Source organism: Anabrus simplex, chromosome 1 (assembly GCF_040414725.1).
Source record: "Anabrus simplex isolate iqAnaSimp1 chromosome 1, ASM4041472v1, whole genome shotgun sequence".
Taxonomy (NCBI): domain Eukaryota; kingdom Metazoa; phylum Arthropoda; class Insecta; order Orthoptera; family Tettigoniidae; genus Anabrus; species Anabrus simplex.
Genome location: NC_090265.1, coordinates 480,495,636 through 480,518,051, shown reverse-complemented (window position 1 = coordinate 480,518,051; position 22,416 = coordinate 480,495,636). Strand labels below are relative to the sequence as shown.

General features: G+C 38.0%; 1 protein-coding gene across 4 annotated transcripts in view; it reads left to right on the top strand.

Annotated features, from left to right (window-relative positions):
* Positions 1–22,416, top strand: part of LOC136856975 (probable ATP-dependent RNA helicase DDX17) — a 162,051-nt gene that overhangs the window by 87,467 nt on the left and 52,168 nt on the right. For all 4 annotated transcript variants that reach the window (XM_067135297.2, XM_067135296.2, XM_067135294.2 and 1 more), the window contains 2 exons: positions 7,335–7,523; positions 18,711–18,890. In XM_067135297.2, the coding sequence (XP_066991398.2) occupies positions 7,335–7,523; positions 18,711–18,890 (369 nt within the window). The remainder of the gene's footprint in view (positions 1–7,334; positions 7,524–18,710; positions 18,891–22,416) is intronic.

The window sequence follows — 22,416 nt, the reverse complement described above, 5'->3', positions numbered from 1 at the left end:
ATCTTCGTAGTGAGTTTTTACGGCCATATGCCTTCCTGACGTCAGCCTCACCAGAGGAATTCATGAGATGTAACGAATGATGTGATATGAGTAATTAAAATAGACTTTTATATGGACCGTAGGCCTAAAAATCGTCTTCACCCTTTATTGTCCTTTTACGTTTAGAAATTCTGCCTTCTGACGAAAATAGCCAGTATAATTTAAATACATTCGAAGTTTGTTAAATAATAGTATAGAATGTTTACACGTACAATTTATCCCTTTCAAACTGTGTACGGACAGTTGTGCGGGTTCGTATTTTATTTATGTCTGAGCTTTTTTGACGTTTTCTTCGGGCTAGACCGGACTGCAGTGCTTGTGCAGGACACGTAGCATGTACTTTATTTATTGCTTGACTACCAGGGGGCAGGATGAAGAGTTTTAAAATATTCATCGGCAAGATGGCGGGAAGCAGCAATGCCTAAAATAAGTATGTATTTATTTATTTATTTATTTATTTATTTATTTATTTATTTATTTATTTATTTATTGATTTATTTATTTATTTCATTCGTAATAATCTAGAAGCTCTACTGAACATCAGAATATAATCAATGAAGTGTGTAAATTGTTTCGCAAACGTAAATTTTGAACTTACATCATACCTACTGTAATACCATGAGGTTTTGAATGTAGATATGCACCAGTGTGCGGGCTAGGTTTCCCTACAGGCAATGCATGCAAGAGTGCTGGGTGCTGCCACGAAAAGGACTGTGAAAGCAGAACTCGTACTCTACGTGAGAAATGTAATGTAAAAGATTTTTATTGTTTAAAATACGTTGTTCCACATTGTAAAATAGAACATTTGATCATGTACATGTGTATATTCACATGTACTGGGGTGAATCTTTTTATTTTTTCTAAGTAGTGAATTAAGTCCTGACACGCACAATTATGTGGGTTCTGTTTTTTAGCTGAAAGTTCTCATTTTGTAAAATAAACTGTAAAAACATGTATTTGAGTGTATTTTACCAAGTCTTTGACGTACAAATAAAAATTCACATACCAAGTTTTCTTTCAGATCCGACGACGAGGCGCTGCTGCCAAAAGGGCAGTAAAAGCAAAACTCGCCCTCAGTGTAGAAAATGTTCTATTTACTCGTGTTTGAACAAAGATTTAATTGTTCTTAATTATTCCCCACTGTAAAATAGAACATTTGATCATGTACATATGTATATTCACATGCATCGAGGTATTTTTTTTTTTTTTGAAAGTAGTGAATTAAGTCCTGACACGCACAATTATGTGCCACTGCCAGTTTTCTTTCAGGTCTGAAAGGGTTATAGCTCTTTATAGCCTAGAAGTCACTGCACAAAATGTTGAGGTTATCGCATATTGGACCCCCCTTTACTATTTTTGGCTGTAAAAGTGGGAAAAAACGGGGTCTAATATGCGAGTAAATACGGTAATCAAATTTACTGTCCTTTGTTTTATTCTGTCATTTAGGTGAACTGATGTTGGCTTGTTTGTGAATTCAGTAGGTCTAATCACTTCAGAAATTTGTTATGATGGGATAGTGCTATTTACTGCATTTTTAGGATGTTTCAACCTCAAATATGGGAATGGGGAAATGTGAAAATTCAATTCTGAATCTAAAATACAGATGGAATTCCTACACTTCTCAGTATAGTCCTTTGGCAAAATGCTGGTATACAGATGCCTTTGTTTGGAAAAGGAAGTTTTGATCTTAAGCAATATTCTACACAGCCACTTCGTACTTTCTGTGAACTGTGAGATTCCTTATTGCTTTTCTCTGTATCTCCAGAATAGAATTTCATGCAAAACTTAATAGCCTTAATTTCATATTTTCACAATTCCTTTTCAATTTCTGCTACTTGGCCTGATTTTGGCACACTTCAATTGTCCTTTATATTTATGCCAGTGGCATACGTCATGAAAGCTCTGCAGTGCTGATGACTGCTGAACTGACCACCAACTGATGCAATCAGTGATGAACCTTCACATTCGTTTACAACAAAGGTAACAAAGAATACTTACAAGATCCAAAATGAACACGGACCGCTTCAAGGACTGTCAAACTAAAGCAAAATTTTATGTGAATTTCCTCCAACAGATAACCATGAAGGGCATATAATGTATTGGTTAGCAGAATCCTGTCCGTTTTTGGTAACTCCGATTACAGCAATGATGATGGCATATCAATCTTATCAGATCTAATCTCGCAGATAACCCGGATGTAAAGACGATAGTGAAATTGAAGTTACAGAATAGATGAAGAGTGATGAACGCTATGAACTTACAGGTGGATCCATAGTTGAAATGTTGAATGAACCAACAGAAGATAGTACGGAAGAAATTTTTTGCTTCAGTCGTTGCCGAATTAAATTTTTTAAAATCATGTTCCAAGATTTTCCCTGTGTTGCTCCTTATATAGTAGTCAGCACTTCAGGCTATACACTAAAAGGTAAATATCGCCACCCTATTCTCTTTTTTTTTTTTTAAATGGCTGAACACTGCTGCCGACCTGACTAGTTACATATGGTGTTATGCATCAACCGGCTTAGCAACAAGTTTCAAAAAACGGAATACTGGTACCATCACCTAAAGAACCGATCTAACTGCTCGTATACTCGCAGAGCTGTGTTTATTTATTTTCAATTTTTTTTGCGGTGCTCCTTATATAGTAGTCAGCACTTCAGGCTATACACTAAAAGGTAAATATCGCCACCCTATTCTCTTTTTTTTTTTTTTTAAATGGCTGAACACTGCTGCCGACCTGACTAGTTACATATGGTGTTATGCATCAACCGGCTTAGCAACAAGTTTCAAAAAACGGAATACTGGTACCATCACCTAAAGAACCGATCTAACTGCTCGTATACTCGCAGAGCTGTGTTTATTTATTTTCAATTTTTTTTGCAAGTTGCTTTACGTCGCTGTGTTTAAATTTAAATAGCTCTTATAGAAGAAAAAATATAAGCGCCATTATCATAATGCGGGATTGCAGGTTATACATTAACCGTCCATTCGCCTTATTCAAAGAATTGATTCGCCAAGTGGTATTCAGCATTCTGTAACATCCTCGCAAGTATTTTTTAGTATGAGTTATTGCTATAGGGCCTACAGTCATTATCATTAGTGCATGCTTGTTTTTTACTGTATCACACTATAAGTGTACAGATGGCTGTTTGGATTTAAATATCACCAAATCGTTTATTAATACATACAGTAAAGTTATAAGCTTTCATTAATTTAAGAATTATAAATTATCCACTAAGACCTTGAGATAGGTGTGCTAGCACAGGTGGTAAAGGTGTATTCGGAAGGATGTCGATTAGATTCCTCATCAGGTAGTCTGAATTTAGGAGTGATACTATCGCATCCTTCTTTTTCTGCTATTTGTTTTGAGTTACACTTATTTGTATGTTTCTGTGAACGTCTTGTATAATGAAATAGTAATAGGTTTTCAAAACTAATATTCTGTTGCTGGTTCTTGGTTATTAACAACAAAATCTCACATAGTGGTGCTTAACTTGTTGCATAAATAAATGTTCCACAGCCCTGAGCATCAACAAGCCATCCACCACAGTTTACCACTTAACCACTTTATGCATATCTTAGTCCGCAAACTGCAAATACGGCTAAGTTAAATTTGAGAAATACGAGGAAAATATTGCACTAAATGAGTTTTTTTCTGAACACAGTAGGACCTCGATTATACGTTCCCGGAAACTACGTTTTCCCGTATTATCCATTCAAATTACATGGTCCATGGTGTGTTAAAATGTTATAAAAACCGCAGTCGTTTTATTTGCGCACATTACATTTAAAAACTTTGTATCATTTCGCACTCGTACTGACTTGTACAGCGAGCGCGCTTTCCAGATGAACTCAAGGTCGCGAATAACTGTAATTTCGGAAGTTTTGATGTTATTTTTTCTCTTTCCAATTTGATTGTGAGTAGTGACAGGCAGAATTGAATATAATGCATTCCAGAACTTTAGAATCTATACTTACATCATTCGAAACCATATTCTCGAGTTCAGGATAACCTTTAAAAGTCGATGTAGGCCTAAATTACGCGGTATAAGATTTCCATAAAATGACTGCGAACAGTGAACCGGGGACCAAATTACAGTGGAAGATTTTTAAAAAATGGGATTTCGCCATCATGTTGGGTGCTTTTTTATCCAACGTGCTTTATTCCATTAGATTAGATAATTAAAAACAACTTGTGGTCGATTGTTGTTTGGCTTGGTAGATCAAAGTTGTTGAACTGAAAGAAGTTTTCAGAGGAAACTGACGAAGTTTCCCCGGTAAAACTGAATGTAAAGTTTCGAAATTTTTAAGTCGCATACCGGTAATTAATGTTTGAAGTCGGCCCCGCGGTCGAACTTGCCTGCCTCTCACCTAGAGGGCCCGGGTTCGATTGCTGGCCAGGCCAGGCATTTTTACCTGGATATGTCGGCTGGTTCCAGGTTCATTCATTCTACGATTACCTTTGAGGAGCTATTTAATGGTGAGATGGCGACCCCGGTCTAGAGAGCCAGGAATAACGGCCGAGAGGATTCGTCACACTGACCATGTGTCACCTCGTAATCTGCAGGCCTTCGGAGCGAGCAGCGGTCTCTTGGTTGGCAGAAGGGCCATTGGGGCTATGGTTTGGTTTAGGGGTGTATGTTAGATTATAAGTATACATATTTTTTTGTGAAGTTTAGCCAAATGATTCATTTTTTCCCGTGTGGTATGTTTTTTTTCCGTGGTCCCTCCAAAAACGGAGAATTGAGGTTCCACTGTAATTGCGTTACGTGCACCACATTATGTAACTACCAAATCATTATTTTGACAAAAATACCTATCTCTCATAAGATGGGTTTTAATATGAAACACCTTTGAATGAGTTTTGCGCTAAACTAAGATTTGACGCATAGCCGCTTGATGCATAACACCGACCATATTAAAATCACCAGACATAACAATAACAAATTAACATCAATGCAATCATCAATAATGAATGTTCCCTTACCCATGTAAATGATAAAAGTTAATATTAAATAAATAAAGAGATTCATAATTAAGTCTATTTCCACGCTCGGTGAGGAATTAAGGAAATAAACGCTTTCTCACCCTCACTCAACTTAATGTTATATATTTCTGCCTTTATTTTGATATGCACATTACTATAAACATATTCTTGACAAGAGGGATATCTTAAATGATGCAATTTATTTTCAGAAAGTACATACTTCACTCTATTTTTCAACATAGTTGCCAAGTTTGTTCAAACACTTCTCATACCTCGTAACCAATTTTAAAATACCCTCTTCGTAGAAACTTGCCGCCTGCTCTCATAACGAAGAGTTCACTGCCGTTGTCACGTCGTCGTCATTGTAATGGTTGCCACTGAGGTGATGTTTGAGGTGGAGGGACAGGTGGTAATTGCTCGGTGCAAGATCAGGACTGTAGGGTGGGTGGTCTAAAACTTCCCAGCCAAAACTGTCTAATAAATCGCGGGTCTGACCTGCAGTGTGAGGTCTTGCATTGTCATGGAGAAGGACAATTCCCTTTGTCAGCATGCCGCGTCTTTTGTTTTGAATCGCTCTGTGTGGCTTTCTCAGGGTTTGGCAGTGCGTTGATAGTGGTTCCTCGTTGCATGAAGTCGAGCAACAAAACACCATGCCTATCCCAAAACACTGACGCCATGATTTTGCGCTGGGACATAGTCTGTTTGGCCTTCACCTTTACAGGCGAGTGTGTGTCTCCATTCCATGCTCTGTTGCTTCGATTCGGGCGTGATATACGAAACCCATGTTTCGTCTCCAGTTACGATCTGACTCAAGAAGCCGGCACCTTCTTCGTCATAACGAGTCAAGAACCTAATCGCACACTCAAGTCGTTGGTTTTTGTGTTCCTCCGTTAGGAGTTTTGGGACCCAACGGGAGCACATGTGTTCAGAAACAATGTTGTAAAGCACTGATCACGACGCATCAGGAAATTCGTTTGAGAGACCTGTTATTGTGAAGCACCTGTTCTCACGAATCTTCGCTTGAACTGAAGCCACCAAATTGTCTGCAATCAAAGAAGGGCGACCGGAGCGGTCCTCATTATGGACGTTCATGTTTGAATTGTCGTACCCACCTTCACACTTTGATTTCACCCGTAACAGTATCACCGCACACTTCGCAAATCTGTCGATGAATTTCTGCAGCAGACTGGTTCCTTGCTGACAAGAACCGTATCACTGACCGAACCTCGCACATGGCGGGCGAGTTGATAGTCTTAAACATTTTGAAAGCACAGAACAGAACCGTACAAGTTAACTACAGAGCTGAAACTGAGCACAGTTGTTCCCGAGGCATGCCGGTACACGACGCACAAGCTCGTTGCGTTATGGGCATAAACTACTAGTGTCTACAACAAAACGGACCTTACTTAAAAAAAAAAACATGCTTCATATCTTCAAGCTTATCTGGGAAAGATACAGGAGCACTAATGTGCCAAGCTACGTGAATGGAAATCAGATCAGCTTTCAAGCTCACTGTGGAGGTATCAACAATAATGTTATTCGTTTAACGTTCCACTGACTACCTCTATGGTTTTCATAGATGCTGAGGTACCAGAATTTCGTCCTGCAACAGCAAGAGTTCTTTTACGTTCCTGTAAGGCCGGTATATGTGATCACCTTCAAATGTCCACAGTCTGCAGAACGTTTTGCCAGTTTTAATTGTACAAATGCTCTCAATCTCTAGGAAAAGTTTCGCCTTGTAGGCCTTCAAAGAGAACAGCATTAATTAGGAAACTGATTTATGAAAACTTGCCTTCAAAAATGGCAAGGCAGATTTTTTTCAGAAGATAAGGTGTCAAATCGCATGATTCCAGAAGACCACCTTTTGAGAACTGAAAATTTTTAAAAATTTGGATGAGTAAGCAGACAAGCACCTGGCATCAAGGACGTGAAATCTGTTATAGATCCAAAAACTTTGGAAATAAATTTGCAAAAATGTCATATAAATATGACAAATCTTCAAAATTTCATGAGTTACTGCCTAAAAATGTATTGTAATCTGAGAAGCCTCACACACTCTGTGTGTGTGTGTGTGTGTGTGCGCGCGCGCTAATCCTCTACATACTTGGCGCAACCCACCTCAGGCTTCAGTGGGTCGTGAATGCTTTTATGAGGTAGAGAAATGATGTGGAAATCGTGCCTTCGGTGCCCACATTCTGCATGTGGGTCCCATCCTCTTGATTTCCCACAATCTCCAGTCTAATTTTCAAAAATACTGTACTATATTTTGTCTGAGTGTTATTCATTTATTGTTTATTTACTTTTGCAGTACACTCTGCCAGCCATTGTTCACATCAACAATCAGTCAAGGTTGGCTCGAGGCGATGGTCCTGTTGCTCTCATCCTTGCACCTACTCGGGAGTTAGCTCAGCAGATACAACAAGTTGCAACGGATTTTGGTGCCTCTTCACAAATAAAGAACACTTGTATATTTGGTGGAGCACCCAAAGGTCCTCAGGTAAATATTATTTCAACACATATTGTATTTTGTTCTGTGATCTGTCTTACGGTGGAATTTTATTCATTTGCCAAATACAGGAAAACTTGTTACATAGTTTTTCAAGGGAAAAGGACAATGGATGTGTGAACACAACAAATGTTGGTAACATCGGTAAAAAAAAAAAAACAGGGGGGAAGCAAAATAATAAAATACAGATACTGTATTTGGACAGTTTTCTTTATGTAAACCTCATGCTGTATATACAGCCTTCAAATCAAGTCATATGCACTGGGAGGAACAAGAAAAAGTGCACATAATAGGACAAAGACAATGTCAGGACTTTAAATGTAAAGAACTTAAGATAACCATCGTATACTTCATAAAATATTAGGAACACCGGGCAGACACAAAGCGAAAAATGAATCCAAAAAGGATATCGGTATCGGGAAAGAACAAGCAAGTGTCAAATTAAGTCGTATGTACATAGGTACAGTAAACTCTCGATAACCTGGGTAGTGCGGACCCGAGACTGCACGGATAGCCAAACAGTGCAGACAATGCAAAATACACGTTTTTACTGGAAACTGTGCATTTACTATATTTACAAACATGCCCCTTTTGAAACCCATTGTATATCTTCTGTGTAGCTTGCTGGAAACTGACAACTTGCAGTGAATCTCGCTTAAAATTTTCCGCATAAGAAGTTTTCATGCCTAAGAAGTGTGATATTCTTGGTCCCTTGATGGTTTGCATAAAGATATTATCTTTTTCCATTTAAAGTGTTCTGTTGTAAATATATTTCCCGGTTAAACAGTTAAGATTTTAGAGCCTTTTGTGATATAAAACGTCCACTCAATGCAGCTCTCGGTTAGAACCCACCAGTCTGTTCAAGTTGCACCCTGTGTCAGACAGTTTGCACGCTTGCGGTAGGTCTCTGGTGTCACAGAGCCTGTCCGGGCTTGCCTTTCCACCCTGAGATATTTTCTTTGAAATTTGAATTTTTTTCTTACATCGTCCGTTTCCTCTGAAAACCTCTTTCAGTTCAGATGTATGGCTCATCAGGCGTTCGCTCTATTAACCAGCGTTTTGTCTTAGGTCTGACACTAGACTCATCAGAGTGGGATGTGTGTCGGACCCTACCCACTGACGCTGAGTTGTATGCAGGTGAACTTATCAGAAGCCCTTATAAGAGGTACAGTCTGATAACTGCATACGGGAGGTAAATCTCCACAATGGAATTATTGCCCGCCTAGCAATTCCGAATGGAAAATTCTAAATTCCCATGGAGGGAATTAGATATTTTTCACCAATAGAGCATTTCATATAAATAAAAAAAAAAAAAATAAAAAAAAAAAAATATATCCATATCAGATGTAAGGCTTTTCAGTCGCTCGCCCTATTAACCAGCGTTTTGTCTTAGGTCTGTTATCGAGACCAGAACAGATGTTGCACTTTACACAGAATACATAAAGCCATGCCTATTACTGTTTTCGTCCTAATATAAGAGTGGGAATTCAACGTTTTTGTGTTATAACGTTATAAAAAATTGCAGTTGTTTTATTTACACATGTTGTTTTTAAAAGCTTTGTATCAATTTGCACTCGTACAGACTTGTAGAGCGCACACGCTTTCCAGCTGAGCTCAAGGTCGCGAATAACTGTAATTTCAGAAGTGTTAATGATATTTCTTGTTTTTCCAATTTGACTAATGAGTAATGGGCGGAATTGAATATAATGCATTCAAGAACTTGAAGATCGATATTTACTCGAAACAATATTCTCGTGTTCAACAGAACCTTTAAATGTCGATGTAGGTCTAATTTAAGTGGTGCAAGATTTCGTTAAACTGACTACAAAAAGTATACCTTATTTCTTCGAATCGAAGACTATATATTTTTTCTCGGAATCTCGTGTGAAAAATCGAGGGTTGTCTTGCATTCCGGCCGAACAGTAATGAACACCACTGGCAAGTACTGCAGTAACCATGCTACTTCTTTTCACCCGCACGCGCACAAAACTCGTCGACAGTAAATGATCGTCTCTTTATTTTTTTTATTTTTTTTTCCTGTCGCACCGACACGCGTCTTATGGCGACGATGGGCTGGGGAAGGCCTAGGGGTTTTAGGGAAGCCGCCGTGGCGTTAATTAAGGTACAAGCCCCAGCATTTGCCTGGTGTGAAAATGGGAAAACGCAGAAAACCATCTTCTGTGGGATGCAAACCCACTATCTCCCGGATTCAAGCTCGCAGCCACATGCCCCTAACCGCACGGCAAACTCGCCCACTCCCTCTTTATTATACATTGCTAGCCGCAGCGACCGGTTGTCACAGTGCCTATGTGTAACGTCACTGGATCTCGGGAAGTATTGAAGAGTGAATAATATTCATTTAGCCTCTACGGTTGTTTCTTAAATCTGCAGAATGGCATAAAAAAATGCAAGCCTTTGAATTCTTAGAAAGGCGAAAGTTACTCAGTAGCAGAGTTATAACGCATCTACTGTACCTGACGCTTAGTAAAATTAAATTTATCGTCGTCATAAGACCGATCTGTGTCGGTGCAATGTAAAGCATCTAGCAAAAAAAAAAAAGTTTTATAGATGCCAGGAATATTTTCACGATGGATCGTTGTATTGTAAAGATACGTGGAAAAAGTAATGCCGGCAGAGTTTCAACGGGATCTTGTCGGAATTATGATGCCAATTAAGTGCTTATTAAACACTCGGAAATATAGGCCTAACTAAAGCCAGTATTCGGTGTTAGCGTGAAGACAAAGATAGCTTAAAAATGCTATACTGCACAAAAAATGCGTTCAATGGTCCGCTACATGGACGCTTTAAAGAAGTCGGAGATGAAATTGTGAGGTATGTGCTTAAAACCCAAGGTCGGAATTGCTATACCACAGCGCAATAAAGTCATTCGCTGACCTTCAACTTCCGCGATTAGGCTAGCTGCTAAAGTTGGCTGAACCCGGCAAGTGAGACATGCGTGTAGCGGCAGCCAGTCATGTGTGATGCTGAGTGAAAGTAATAGTTTTATCGTAGGCAAGAATGTTTTCCTGATGGATCGTCGTATTGTAGAGACGTGTGGAATAGGTATTGCTGGCAAATTTTCAACGGGTTCTATTTGATATTATGATGGTTATTGAACCCGCTGATTTAAAGAATGATCACGCAGCCGCAAAGGAATACGCCATAACTAAAGCCAATGTTCGGCGTCTAAAAATAGTCTAAAATGCGTACTGTACAAGAAAGGCATTCATATGATTTTACAATGGACTTTTTTTTTTTTGAAGAAAAAAGTGAGGGTCGTCTTGGATTTGGAGAAATACAGTACTGAGTTATAATTTTTTCAGAATGAAATTACACATTCACTTTCACGTAGTATCGGATTTCAAAAAATAACATAAGCCGTAGTGTGGATAATATCCCCGAAAATGCAAGTTTTGAACAAACTAATTGCCGTTTCATACGGATTTTAATGTGTTAGGGGGTTTTCCCAACTTCTACAAAAAATTTGATATAACTACAATCCATTATAGCGAGTAAATTTTTTGCTGTTATGGATTCTCGTTATAACGGACTTCTACTGTAGTATTTTTGACTTCGAAATTGTGTTTGTAAATATGCATATTTTTTTGTTAATACTTTTTGCCGACTTATGTTGATGTTTGTCTTATTTTCCATAGTGTAATCAAAACTGAATGACGAGCAATGTGCGATTAAACTTGATTTTACTCCCAACTGTGTTGTGTGCAATTTCATAAATAATGCCTATTCTTAACTAATTTACTACAAAACGCTAAATTTGAGAAGTGAGGCGTCTAGTATCAAAACCGGCCAAGTCAGTGAAGGCATATTTTTCAATATGGATGAAAAATCTTTAGAGACAAAGCAATGAGAGTCGCAAAAGATTTTTTTTTTTTTTCATAGTTTCATTCTTAATAGTTCAATATTTAAGTTCCACTGTTTTCAGAAATCTGACTCATAATGAACCCATCTTTTTTGTTAATATAAATTTTGACTTGGCCGTTTTTGTTGCAATTTTGTATAATTTTAAGATTTTCTAAAACTGTATTCAATTTAAATTCCAAACTCATATGAAAAAAGGCAATTACGTGAAAATAAACTGACATGGTAATTACTTTTCTTTATTGCAATTAATAGAAAGCATTTCAGCATAAATGGAATAATAATATATGAAGAACATCAGAAAGCTGAGGAGAGTACAAAATAGGATTTCTCTCACTTAAAGTTTGTAGTTCACTTAGATCTTGAACACAGTAAAAGAAAATGATCAGCAATAATATTCACTTATATTAAAAGAATCATTATTAAGATAGGTACTGTTCTCACATACTATATAATATTGTTGTTTTTAAGTCTTCAATTTGCTCTTATTTATTATACGCGAGGCATTTTACGTGGACTATTGATGCAGACTTCAGAGTGTGTTGGAACTCTCATACCAGTGAAAGTTGTTTCTCTTGCTAATATTATAGTTTTATAAAACTGCAGTGATGGATGATCTTGCCATGTTGAGCCAAAGCAGGAGATTTTTTATGTCTTTTGTTTTAGGGACAGGAAGAGTAATGCCTTTGATCACTCTGTGAGGTGTCATTTGAGCCAGCGATTTACCTCTTTTACTCAAACTTCGATAATTCCCAAGATCATTATTGTAAAATACCTCACCTTTTACTTGAACAGAATTTTGTGCGAGAAACATTGATAATCTGTAGTAAAATAAAATTAAATGTTATTCTTACCACTCTTGCTTTCATTGTTGTTATTTCCAATGTGATGTATCTCTTGTTTTTTTCTTGCACTTGATCTGGGGATTTCTTCTATGTTTCCGTAATGTAGGACAAGGTATGAAAATAAATTTTTCAGTTCACCACTCGGAAAAATATACACAGGAACAATGACAAAATACGAGCACATAGGAAATACTATTGCTTTTGCGCAAATAACGGTAACAAGCCTGCGAATACGTATTTCAGTGTTGCAAATGAACAAAATAGAAAATATTATGACTTCAAAGAATATACAATACATGGAACAATTTTGCCTACAGATATCACATTGTTGCATAATGTAACAACACAAGAATCCAGACAATAATGCTGCAACATGACATGGCCGCTTTTGAATTCACTGCCTGCATGACTTGGCCCATTCTGTTGCACGACCAAGAATTCAGTGCTCTGTAACATGAAGACATGGATGATTTTAAAGCATATTCTTGTTTCACCTGATAGTGCTATACTTCTTCTTCAAATTGATAACCTTACCTCATTTTCGTAAATTTTGTGACTTGGCTGGTTTTGATACTAGACGCCTCAAGTATAGATGCTACAAAATGCTACATTTGAAAATCAAAATGCTAAATCTCTTGATTTTTGTGTGCTATAAACCACGAAAACACACACACACACTCTCTCTCTCTCACTCACTCACCTTTAATTTTTCCCCCTTTCATTTACGCATGTTTGTATGATCTTTCTGTTTTCACTTTACAAAGGAAAAATTAAATGTATTCTCCTAATTTAATATGAAACATAATTCCATCATTAGATGGAGCAATAAAATTCAAACAAGTTTGGACTCGTTTGAGCCATCTTCAGTGAAAGTAATCTACGTAATATAGGCTAAAAGTGTGCTAAAAACGTAATGAAGGAACAAAAGAAAAAACAAAGGAGTCATGACAGAAATAAAAACAATAACAATATACAATATTTACGTCACTACATGGAGCAATAAATAATTTGCTGAGGTAAATTCTGTGAAAAAAGATTAATATTAAACATAATTGAATCCAAAAAGTGTGCTAAAACTATGAAAAGAAAATAAATGATACAGACAGAAACAAAACGATAAGTGCTAATGGTGATGTTACGGACCTCTTAGTCTAAAAATTTAGTTTGATAATTCAAAAACAAGACTAAATCAGTGTTGAAAATTCAGGCTGACAGTCTGTCTTTGTAGGAACACCATCACGACAAATGTCTAGGAGGGGAGCGAAAAAATTTGAGAAACCAACATTGAGAGGAGACAACGTGGCAGGTGAAATGTATGTGATAAGTGATGAAAAAAATGCCAATGAATTTAGAATTTCAGAATAGCAGCATTCTCAATTTAGCAGTCCCGTTCTCGAAGATTGTTTCCAATGTTGGCTCCCCTCCTAGCTATTCGTGGTGGTGGTGTTTCTACAAAGACTGCCAGCCTTAATTTTCAACACTTATATTTTGTCTTGTTTTGAATTGTTATCAATCTCAATTTTTATACTGTGTGGTCTGCAGCCTCACCATTAGCACTTATTGTTTCGTTCGGTCTGTATAATTTATTTTTTTTCTTAGTTTTAGCATACTTTTTGGATTCAATTATGTTTTATATTAATCTTTTTTTCACTGAATTTGTCTCAGCGAGTTATTTATTGCTCCATCTAGTGACGTAAATATTGTATATTGTTATTGTTTTTATTTCCGTCTTGTCTCTTTTGTTTTTCTTTCATTCCTACATTATATTTTCAGCACATTTTTAGCTTGTATTATGTAGATTACTTCAACCCCCTTACTTCACTGGAGATGGCTCAAACGAGTCTAAACATGTTTGAATTTTATTGCTCCATCTAATGATGGAATTGTTTTTTATTGAATTAGGAGAATACTTTTAATTTTTCCTTTAAGTTGAAAACCGTCCATACAGAATGATTCAAATATCTTGTAATGATCTTTCTGCGATTGTCTTCATCAGCTTTCTGGAGTAAACGTGCCGTTAAGCCTTGAATAAGCTGCAAAAACTGTTGCTTTGGTAGATGATGTTCGCAGCATGCATTACGTAGTAGAGGTGTTGAGGCTGCACCTTCCACGATTTCCAGAACCATACGAAGGTACAGGGAAACTGGAGGCTTTGCAAGGAGACCAGGATCAGGCCCAAGAAGAGCAACATTGGAGAGAGATTACTGCTTCTTTTCTGCACCACTGCCGTTGAAGCACAAAATGAACTCTGAAGTTCGAGTGGTCAGTGTTGGTGAGAAAAGTGTTCGAAGAAGACTGGAAGATGCCGGTCTTAAGTCCAAAAGACTTGCTACAAGCCCAGAACTCGCCAGAGAGCATCACACAACTCAACTGCATTTTGCAAGGGAACATCTTGGCTGGAAGTACAATGGGATCAAGTGTTGTTCACCAATGAGTTGCGATTTGGCACCTGATCACTTGACGGAAGAGAGAGAGCTGGAAAAGGCCAGGGGAAAGGTATTCTTGTTGCACATTCTTATTCAGGACACCTTTTCAAGGTGGTTCTGTGATGGTATGAGCAGTAATCTATACAGCTGCAAGGACGGATTCGGTCTCCGTGGAGAATTGGAGCCTTACTGCACATCGGTATGTGGAGGAAAACCTTCTGGAGCATGTAGTGCCTTTCGCTCTGTTTATTGATGGTTTTACACTAATGCACTACAGTGCACGATCACATGTTGCAAGAATAGTGCAAGAGTTCTTGGATGAAACAGGGATCCGTGCTGTGGCTTGGTCTGCTCGAAGCCGTGATTTGAATCCTATTGAGCACATTTGGAACCAGCTGGGGAGAAGAGGCCGTCAGCACTATCCAGAGACCCTACAGGACCTACGGAATGGCCTCCTGGAAGAATGGATGAAAATTCCTCATCAGGACATTACCACATTAAGAGGGAGCATGCCTGAAAGGTTGAATGCTGTCATTGGTGCAAGAGGCGGCAATACACGCCTTTGAAGATGTGAACAGATTTCCGTGAGATAGTCTCCAAGGTCTGTGAAATGAAAGTGTATAACATCGAAACAAGTGCATTACTTTTATGTGGTTACTCAATATTTCCTTGAAATTTTCATCTCTGGCTTAATTTGTTAAATTCCTTTATAATAGTCTTTTCTTTTCATTGTTAGACACACAGATGTGACCGTACCACAATATTCTATCATAGATAGTCGATTAGTGTCATAAATTTATTTTAAATTTCAGTTTTGAAATAAATTGAAGTGTTGCGTTTTTTGTGTCTCTCAGTGTATAAAGTATTTGAAAGTAAATGTGAACTACTCTCAAATATTTAGTTTATTGTGAACGTTTTGGTGTATTATAAGTGCATATCATGTGAATAATCATGGCATAGTGATATACAACAGATACTGCACGTGTGATGCACACCCACCAATTAGAGATAAATCAACTACGGGCCCGAGGGTTAAGTTCAGTGTGTTAGAATGTGCTGCAGAAAGTGCGTGTGAGCGCTGTGAGTTGTAAATACGAAGTTCAGCCTTGCATGATTCTCTATTGGTGTAACCAGACACACAAAGGGGATAAAAGAAATCTGAAAATTTCTTCTGTAGTGTGAAAAAGGTAGTTACAAAAATGTGGTCATAAAAGTCCTGGAGTGGGTTAGAGAAGCAAGAGACAAGGACAGTATACTGTAATTCATGAAATGGTGCCATTTAAAAACCATGTGAAATTGCATGAAGTCTTGGTGGTACATGGAATGATTTTAAAACAAGTAGAGGTTTGTCAGAATGCTTTGTGCCAAAATGGACTAGGTTTGCGGAAAAGTACATCACTGTCCAAGTGGCTTCCATCAGATTATACGGACAAAATGATAGAATTTCAGCGCTTTGTCAAGACACAGGAAACTGCGTCACTTTCTGCTGTCTGAAATTGGCAACGCTGATCGAACGCCGTTGTACCTTGATATGCCATCAAATACCACAATTAGTGCCGCTGGTGCATCAAACATTCTAGTTCAAATTACTTGACATGAAAAATTAAGATTCACTGTGATACCGGCGACAACGGATGGTAGAAAGCTTCTCTTGTATTGCATATTTGAAACAAAAACTCTGCCGAAATCAGATTGATTTGCAGTACATTTGCAGGCGAGTACATTTTTAAAAATAGTTTGTAGAAGTCAGCCACTATTAGGATCAAATATTTCGTATTTTAGGCACTTGCATGATGACATTTCAACACTGTGCAGCCTTAAACTTTCTCCACATTGCACGATGTTGCTATGATACAGCATTTAGTCGTGTGACTAGTCAGCTATAGCAGTGCACGAAGGAGCTTGATACAAAATTGTTTCAATGTGCTAATATAACTATGTGTAAATAGGGTATAATACCATAACTATTTTGTGTGTTGATTTGATGATCTTAGATGTTCATTCTTCTGTTTCTAAATCATTCCAACGTATATTACCATATGTAAAATTTGCACCTATTTTACCATCCCCAATTTTTGAAGATGAAAATTAAGTAAATGAGGTACAGGCAAATAAATACAGTATTCTCGCCCTCCAATTACATAACACAGCCCACCTCAGGCTTCAGTGGGTTTTGAATGCTTTCGAGGTAGAGTATTGATCTGGATATCGTGCTTTCGGTGCCCATATTCTGCATGTGGGTTCCATCTTCTTGATTTCCTACAGTCAGTTTACTAGTGTCTAATAGTGTTACATTTCTAAAATAAGTACATATGTTTTAATTTCTCATTTGTGTTCTTAACTGCTCTATTTACAATTTACCAATCAGCTAAATCATCTCAATGAGCCACTTTTGTCACTATTACATTTGTATGGGTCAGCTTACCTAGAATCTTTTGAGAATACACTAGAGTCCCGTTAACCCGAACCTCGTTAATCCAAAAGTCTGGTTAATCCGAACTTAAATATGAAATTAAAAAAAAAAAAATCTCCGTATTGAAATGAAAGAACATATTTTAGAATGAAGATTGACTTGCGTTTTATTAGTCATATTTTACTAGAATAACTTAATGTAAACATAATTACATATCATAAAGCGTCAATCACGGGTTGTTTATTTTTAGAAAGTCTGTTAGTCTCTTTTGCCGTTGTGACTGGAACCTACTCGAAGATGCAGTGTTAAACCAGCGTCTCAAACATACATCAGTGGGCGTAGCAGCGTCAGCCTCGTGTACGTAGATTTACTAGCACGTGAAAAACTCCTGCGAGAGAAAATCCCGGCACCTAGGCATCTCCGGAAATAGTAAAAGTAGTTAGCGGGACGTAAAAACAATGACATTATTATTTAAAAATATTTTCCGCTTAATCCGAAAATTTTGTAATCTGAACAGACCAATATAATACCAATATAAATGGTCCGTTATTGGACATTATAAATTTTCCAGCTAACTCATTCTTGTTGCCAGCGTTTCGCCCCCATGTGCTAGGCTGGGCTCATCAGTTGGTACCTAGCACACCTACCATGAGGCTGGATAGTGCGTACCATGGAGGCCACTGCGTAGGCTAATTTTTAGCTACCGGCAGTGCCAATGCACTATGAGAGACTTTGTCTCATTATCAAAAATTGATGCCTGCTTGGCCATCAGATGATATAGATGTTGATTCCCATAGGGAATCTGAAATATTTGTTCCGAATGAGTAAATTTATAATACCAATATAAATGGTCCGTTATTGGACATTATAAATTTTCACCAACTGATGAGCCCAGCCTAGCACATGGGGGCGAAACGCTGGCAACAAGAATGAGTTAGCTGGAAAATTTATAATGTCCAATAACGGACCATTTATATTGGTATTACAAATTTACTCATTCGGAACAAATATTTCAGATTCCCTATGGGAATCATCATCTATATCATCCGAACAGATTCCGGTCCCAATTATTTCGGATTAACGAGACTCTTCTGTACTTTGAGCTTGATGTCCTTCATTTCTCGCTATGTCGTTGGATCCGCTGTCAACTACTGGTGTCATTTGATGAGAGTTTATCCGCATTCTTCAAAAGGGGTCCCTACTACTGAAAGAGGGGCACTTGGTTGAAACCTTCACTGTCACCTCACAGTTCTGCGAGAACCGCAGAAAGGCTGTGACAATGACTATTGCCGAATAGTTTCACTATCTTCTTTCTCACCTTCCTGCTCAAATTATTTGCGTAAATTCGTTTTTCCTTCATTGGTTCCGTTGGCACATTCATCTCTTGAAAGAAAGTGCTTCCTTTATTCACATCAATAAAACACTGAATCAGTTCATTGGCTTCTTACTTCCACTGTTATTTGTCAGAACTACAACTTGCATACTCTTCTTCTCCAAATTGGGAAGAGAAGGTAGTAAGTTGTTTGCCTGTCATATTTATGCTTCACTTTTTTAACAAGTTTTCTAATTTTTATATTTTTATAATGCTTTATCTGTGGGACATTATTTATTATAGGCTCGTGATTTGGAACGTGGTGTGGAAATTGTCATAGCTACTCCTGGACGCTTGATAGATTTCCTGGAGAGCGGGAAGACGAATTTGAAGAGGTGTACGTACCTTGTACTGGATGAAGCAGATAGAATGCTAGATATGGGTTTTGAACCACAGATTCGCAAGATTGTGGAGCAGATAAGGGTGAGTAGCTAAAAAATTTACATAATAACTAATTCTTATTCTGTGTTCACTGGACAGGAATATTTTAATAATTGCTGCAGTTAAATTGGACTGGATCACTGCTCAACATAAAATGAAAACTATTTTGTTTCTGTTGAGACAGTGCAGCATATATTTTAACTATTTGGTCATTTCTTAATGGAAGACTTTTCTGTAACTTCTTAGAGAATTAAAAAAAATAAAAGTTAATTTTCTAAACTTTTGTAATAGTTATTACATGGTCTCACATGGCTGACAAATAGAGCCAGTTTCCACAATTTATGTAATTTTTTCATTTCTCAATGATTAGTATGTATGTTGTATTTTATAAATGTGGTGTGTGTGTGACTACATAACCTTTCATTTTTTTGCAAGTTGCTTTGCGTCGCACCGACACAGATAGGTCTTATGGCGACGATGGGTCAGGAAGGGGCTAGGAGTGGGAAGGAAGCAGTTGTCGCCTTAATTAAGGTACAGCCCCAGCATTTGTCTGGTGTGAAAATGGGAAACCACAGAAAACCATCTTCAGGGCTGCCGACAGTGGGGTTCAAACCCACTAATCTTCTGAATACTGGACACTGGTTGCACTTAAGCGACTGCAGCTATCGAGCTCAGTTTTTCATGTTTTTGATATGCATTGTGAACATTTGAAAAAAAAATGAAATTAGAGTAAAGGGTTTTTAATTTATTTATAAAAGTTAGTGGATTTGTTCCGATTTTGAGAAACAGGATATGCGTATGTAGCTCAAATGTTGCTGAATCCAGAATAGTTTTGTCACTAAGGTTATCGGTTTTGTATAAAAATGTGGAAACTCCCTAAAATGCTCAGTCCACAGTGGAAGATCTAACTTCATTGTGTTAAGAAGAATCAAGTAGTAACATGTTAGATTGTTCTATTTTAAGATCATAATGTTAAAAAATGACTCATTCCAGTAAACCTCATTTCACTTACTCTCGGTGAGGTGAAAACCTTTTGTTAGATAAGGGTTTACTTTGAATTGCACTGTGTTTCAAAAGTCCAGTGATCTGGTAGGTTATACTAGGGTCATAATTAATAATTGTACAAATCTGCATCATGTTAACTTGAACATCTGGCATGCAATATAAATGCAATATACAGTGAACAACTGTTACGAAGTTTTTCAAGGAACTAAAATAAAAAATAAAGTTCTTAAGCTGGAATCGTCTTAAAAGGGGTAATGCCTAAAAACTTATTCTGTAATTTGAAATACATGCGAAACAACCAACAGATTTCGTTGTTTGTGAACAATACCGAAATAGGCCGATTATATAAGTGTTGCTGAAAGAAAAAGCAAAGTCACCTCTGTACAGGCCATGAAGGCCCTTGGAGGAGTGGAAGGTAAAGGCTTCCACCATTGCTAACCTCGGCACGTGATGGGATAGAGTGGTTAGCTCTACGCCCAGCCGCCTTTGCCCCCAGGAATTAACCTGGTACTCATTTTTGGTGTAGGCTGAGTGAACCTCAGGACCATATACACCTCCGAAAGTGGAAATCCCGTTTCTTAAATTTTATGACTTCCTGGCAGGGATTTGAACCCATGTCCTTCCGGGCGAACGGAGCACGCCTTTACCACCTCGGCCAGGCAGCCCCTGCTGAAAGAAAGCCACAATATAAAAATTTGATTATCATGATATGTATATTTAGAGATAAAGTAAAATAATTGTACCTAATGTGTTAAAAATATGGTTGATAAGAGAAGGGAACATATTATACAAAACCTTGCACAAGAGATGAGAAGAAATACTATGAACATTAACATGGTGGCTGTTGCTTGCCTCGCTGCAAGATGGCCTTGGGGGATTCTCCTCCTCTTCTTGTTCTTCTCATTCTTATTCTGCTTGTTCATTCTCATCATCTCCTGCCTGAATTTCCTTGCAGATCTCATCGATGGTCTGCTCCTCGCAAGCAATTACCATATCATCAATGGCAGCGAAGTCGTTGAAACTACTGGTAATCTCAATCTTCTTCTGTATAGTTCTCCAGCATCCTGGCTCTTCATCACCAACTTCCATAACAATGCTGTTGGTGCCACCACCGTAGCCTGCTTTCTTGAAGCAATTTGCTATTATTACAGGCTCCACTGAATCCCAAGATGAGGCAATGAAATGAATTGTGTCCAAAAGAGATGTTTTGATGATGGGTTTGCCTGCTTCCATGCGTAGCAGCATATCTCACACAACTGGTTTTCGGTGCCTCTGCTTCAATACCTTGATGATTCCTTTGTCCATCGGCTGTAGTACCGATATAGTATTTGGTGGAAAAAATTCTACCTTCATGTTCCTTAAATGGGGCCACTCCTTGGGATGAGCAGGGCAGTAGTCCATAAACACCACAATCTTCCTGTTCTGGCTCCCCATTTTGGTATCTGGTGCCTACATACAGTATACTCTTCTAACAGGGAACTTGTCATCCAAGCTGACTTGTTGCTCGTGTACTTGCATGGTAAAATCCTGACATTTTTGAAACAACGTGGCTTGCTAGATTTCCCTATCATCAGTAGAGGTAGTTTTTCAGTTCTTCCATATTAGCACCAACCAATACAGTAACTCGCACTTTAATTTTCCCCCGTTTCAGGATTCTCCCTTCAAAATTCGAGACTTGTCCAGGATAAGGTGGTAAAAGTGTGCAACTTCATCGAGATTAAATACGTTGCAAGGTTTGTAACTGCTTATTTTAGCAAGCAGAACTGTTTCCTTCCACACTCCTGTTTCTTCCGCACTTACACTCTTTGCTTCGCCACAAACTGTTTTGTAAACGATGCGTGTTCGATTTTTAAAGTGGCCCAGTCACCTGTTCAATGCAGTAAAAGGTACCTTTAATTTGATTAAAATTTCTTGAGCTTTCTTCTCATTAGTAGTCCCGCTCGAAGGTACTTCGCTGCTCTTTAAACTGTATTAGCAGAGTTTGTTCTACTTCATCGTACTTTCAGATTGAACTTTTTTGCAATTTGCTGAAGTATTCCCTGCAGAAGCCAAAATCTCTTCTTTCTTCGCTATAATGCTTTTCAAAGTAGACAGCGGCATCCCCAGCTCTTTCGACAAACAACACAGGAAAGTGTAGAGGATTCCACTTATAATTACCACTTCGTCTTTGTTAGTGCCTTTCACTTCATATCTTTCCTCTGGTATTACAACCAACTTCACCAACTCGTATTCACACTAATTACTACGCTACACTACGTTTGGCAATCTGTAGTTGAGGCTTACAAGACGCAAAGACATGATGCAGAAGTGCCAACTATTATGGATTGTCCGTAATGATTACGGATTTCACTTCGCAAATGCGGCATTATGTTCGAAGGGGAAATTATTTCGGAAAAGCAACATGGTGACGTTAAAAAAATTTTTTCTATGAGAAAAAAGAAGTAAAAAGCGTTCAATCCCTTAGAGCATTACTGATCGTTCCAGTGTTGGTTAGTTGGCAACTACACATACTTGACAGTTGTCACTTCCTTTTGTTTCCCGCTAGCGTTGTGAAATCATGGCC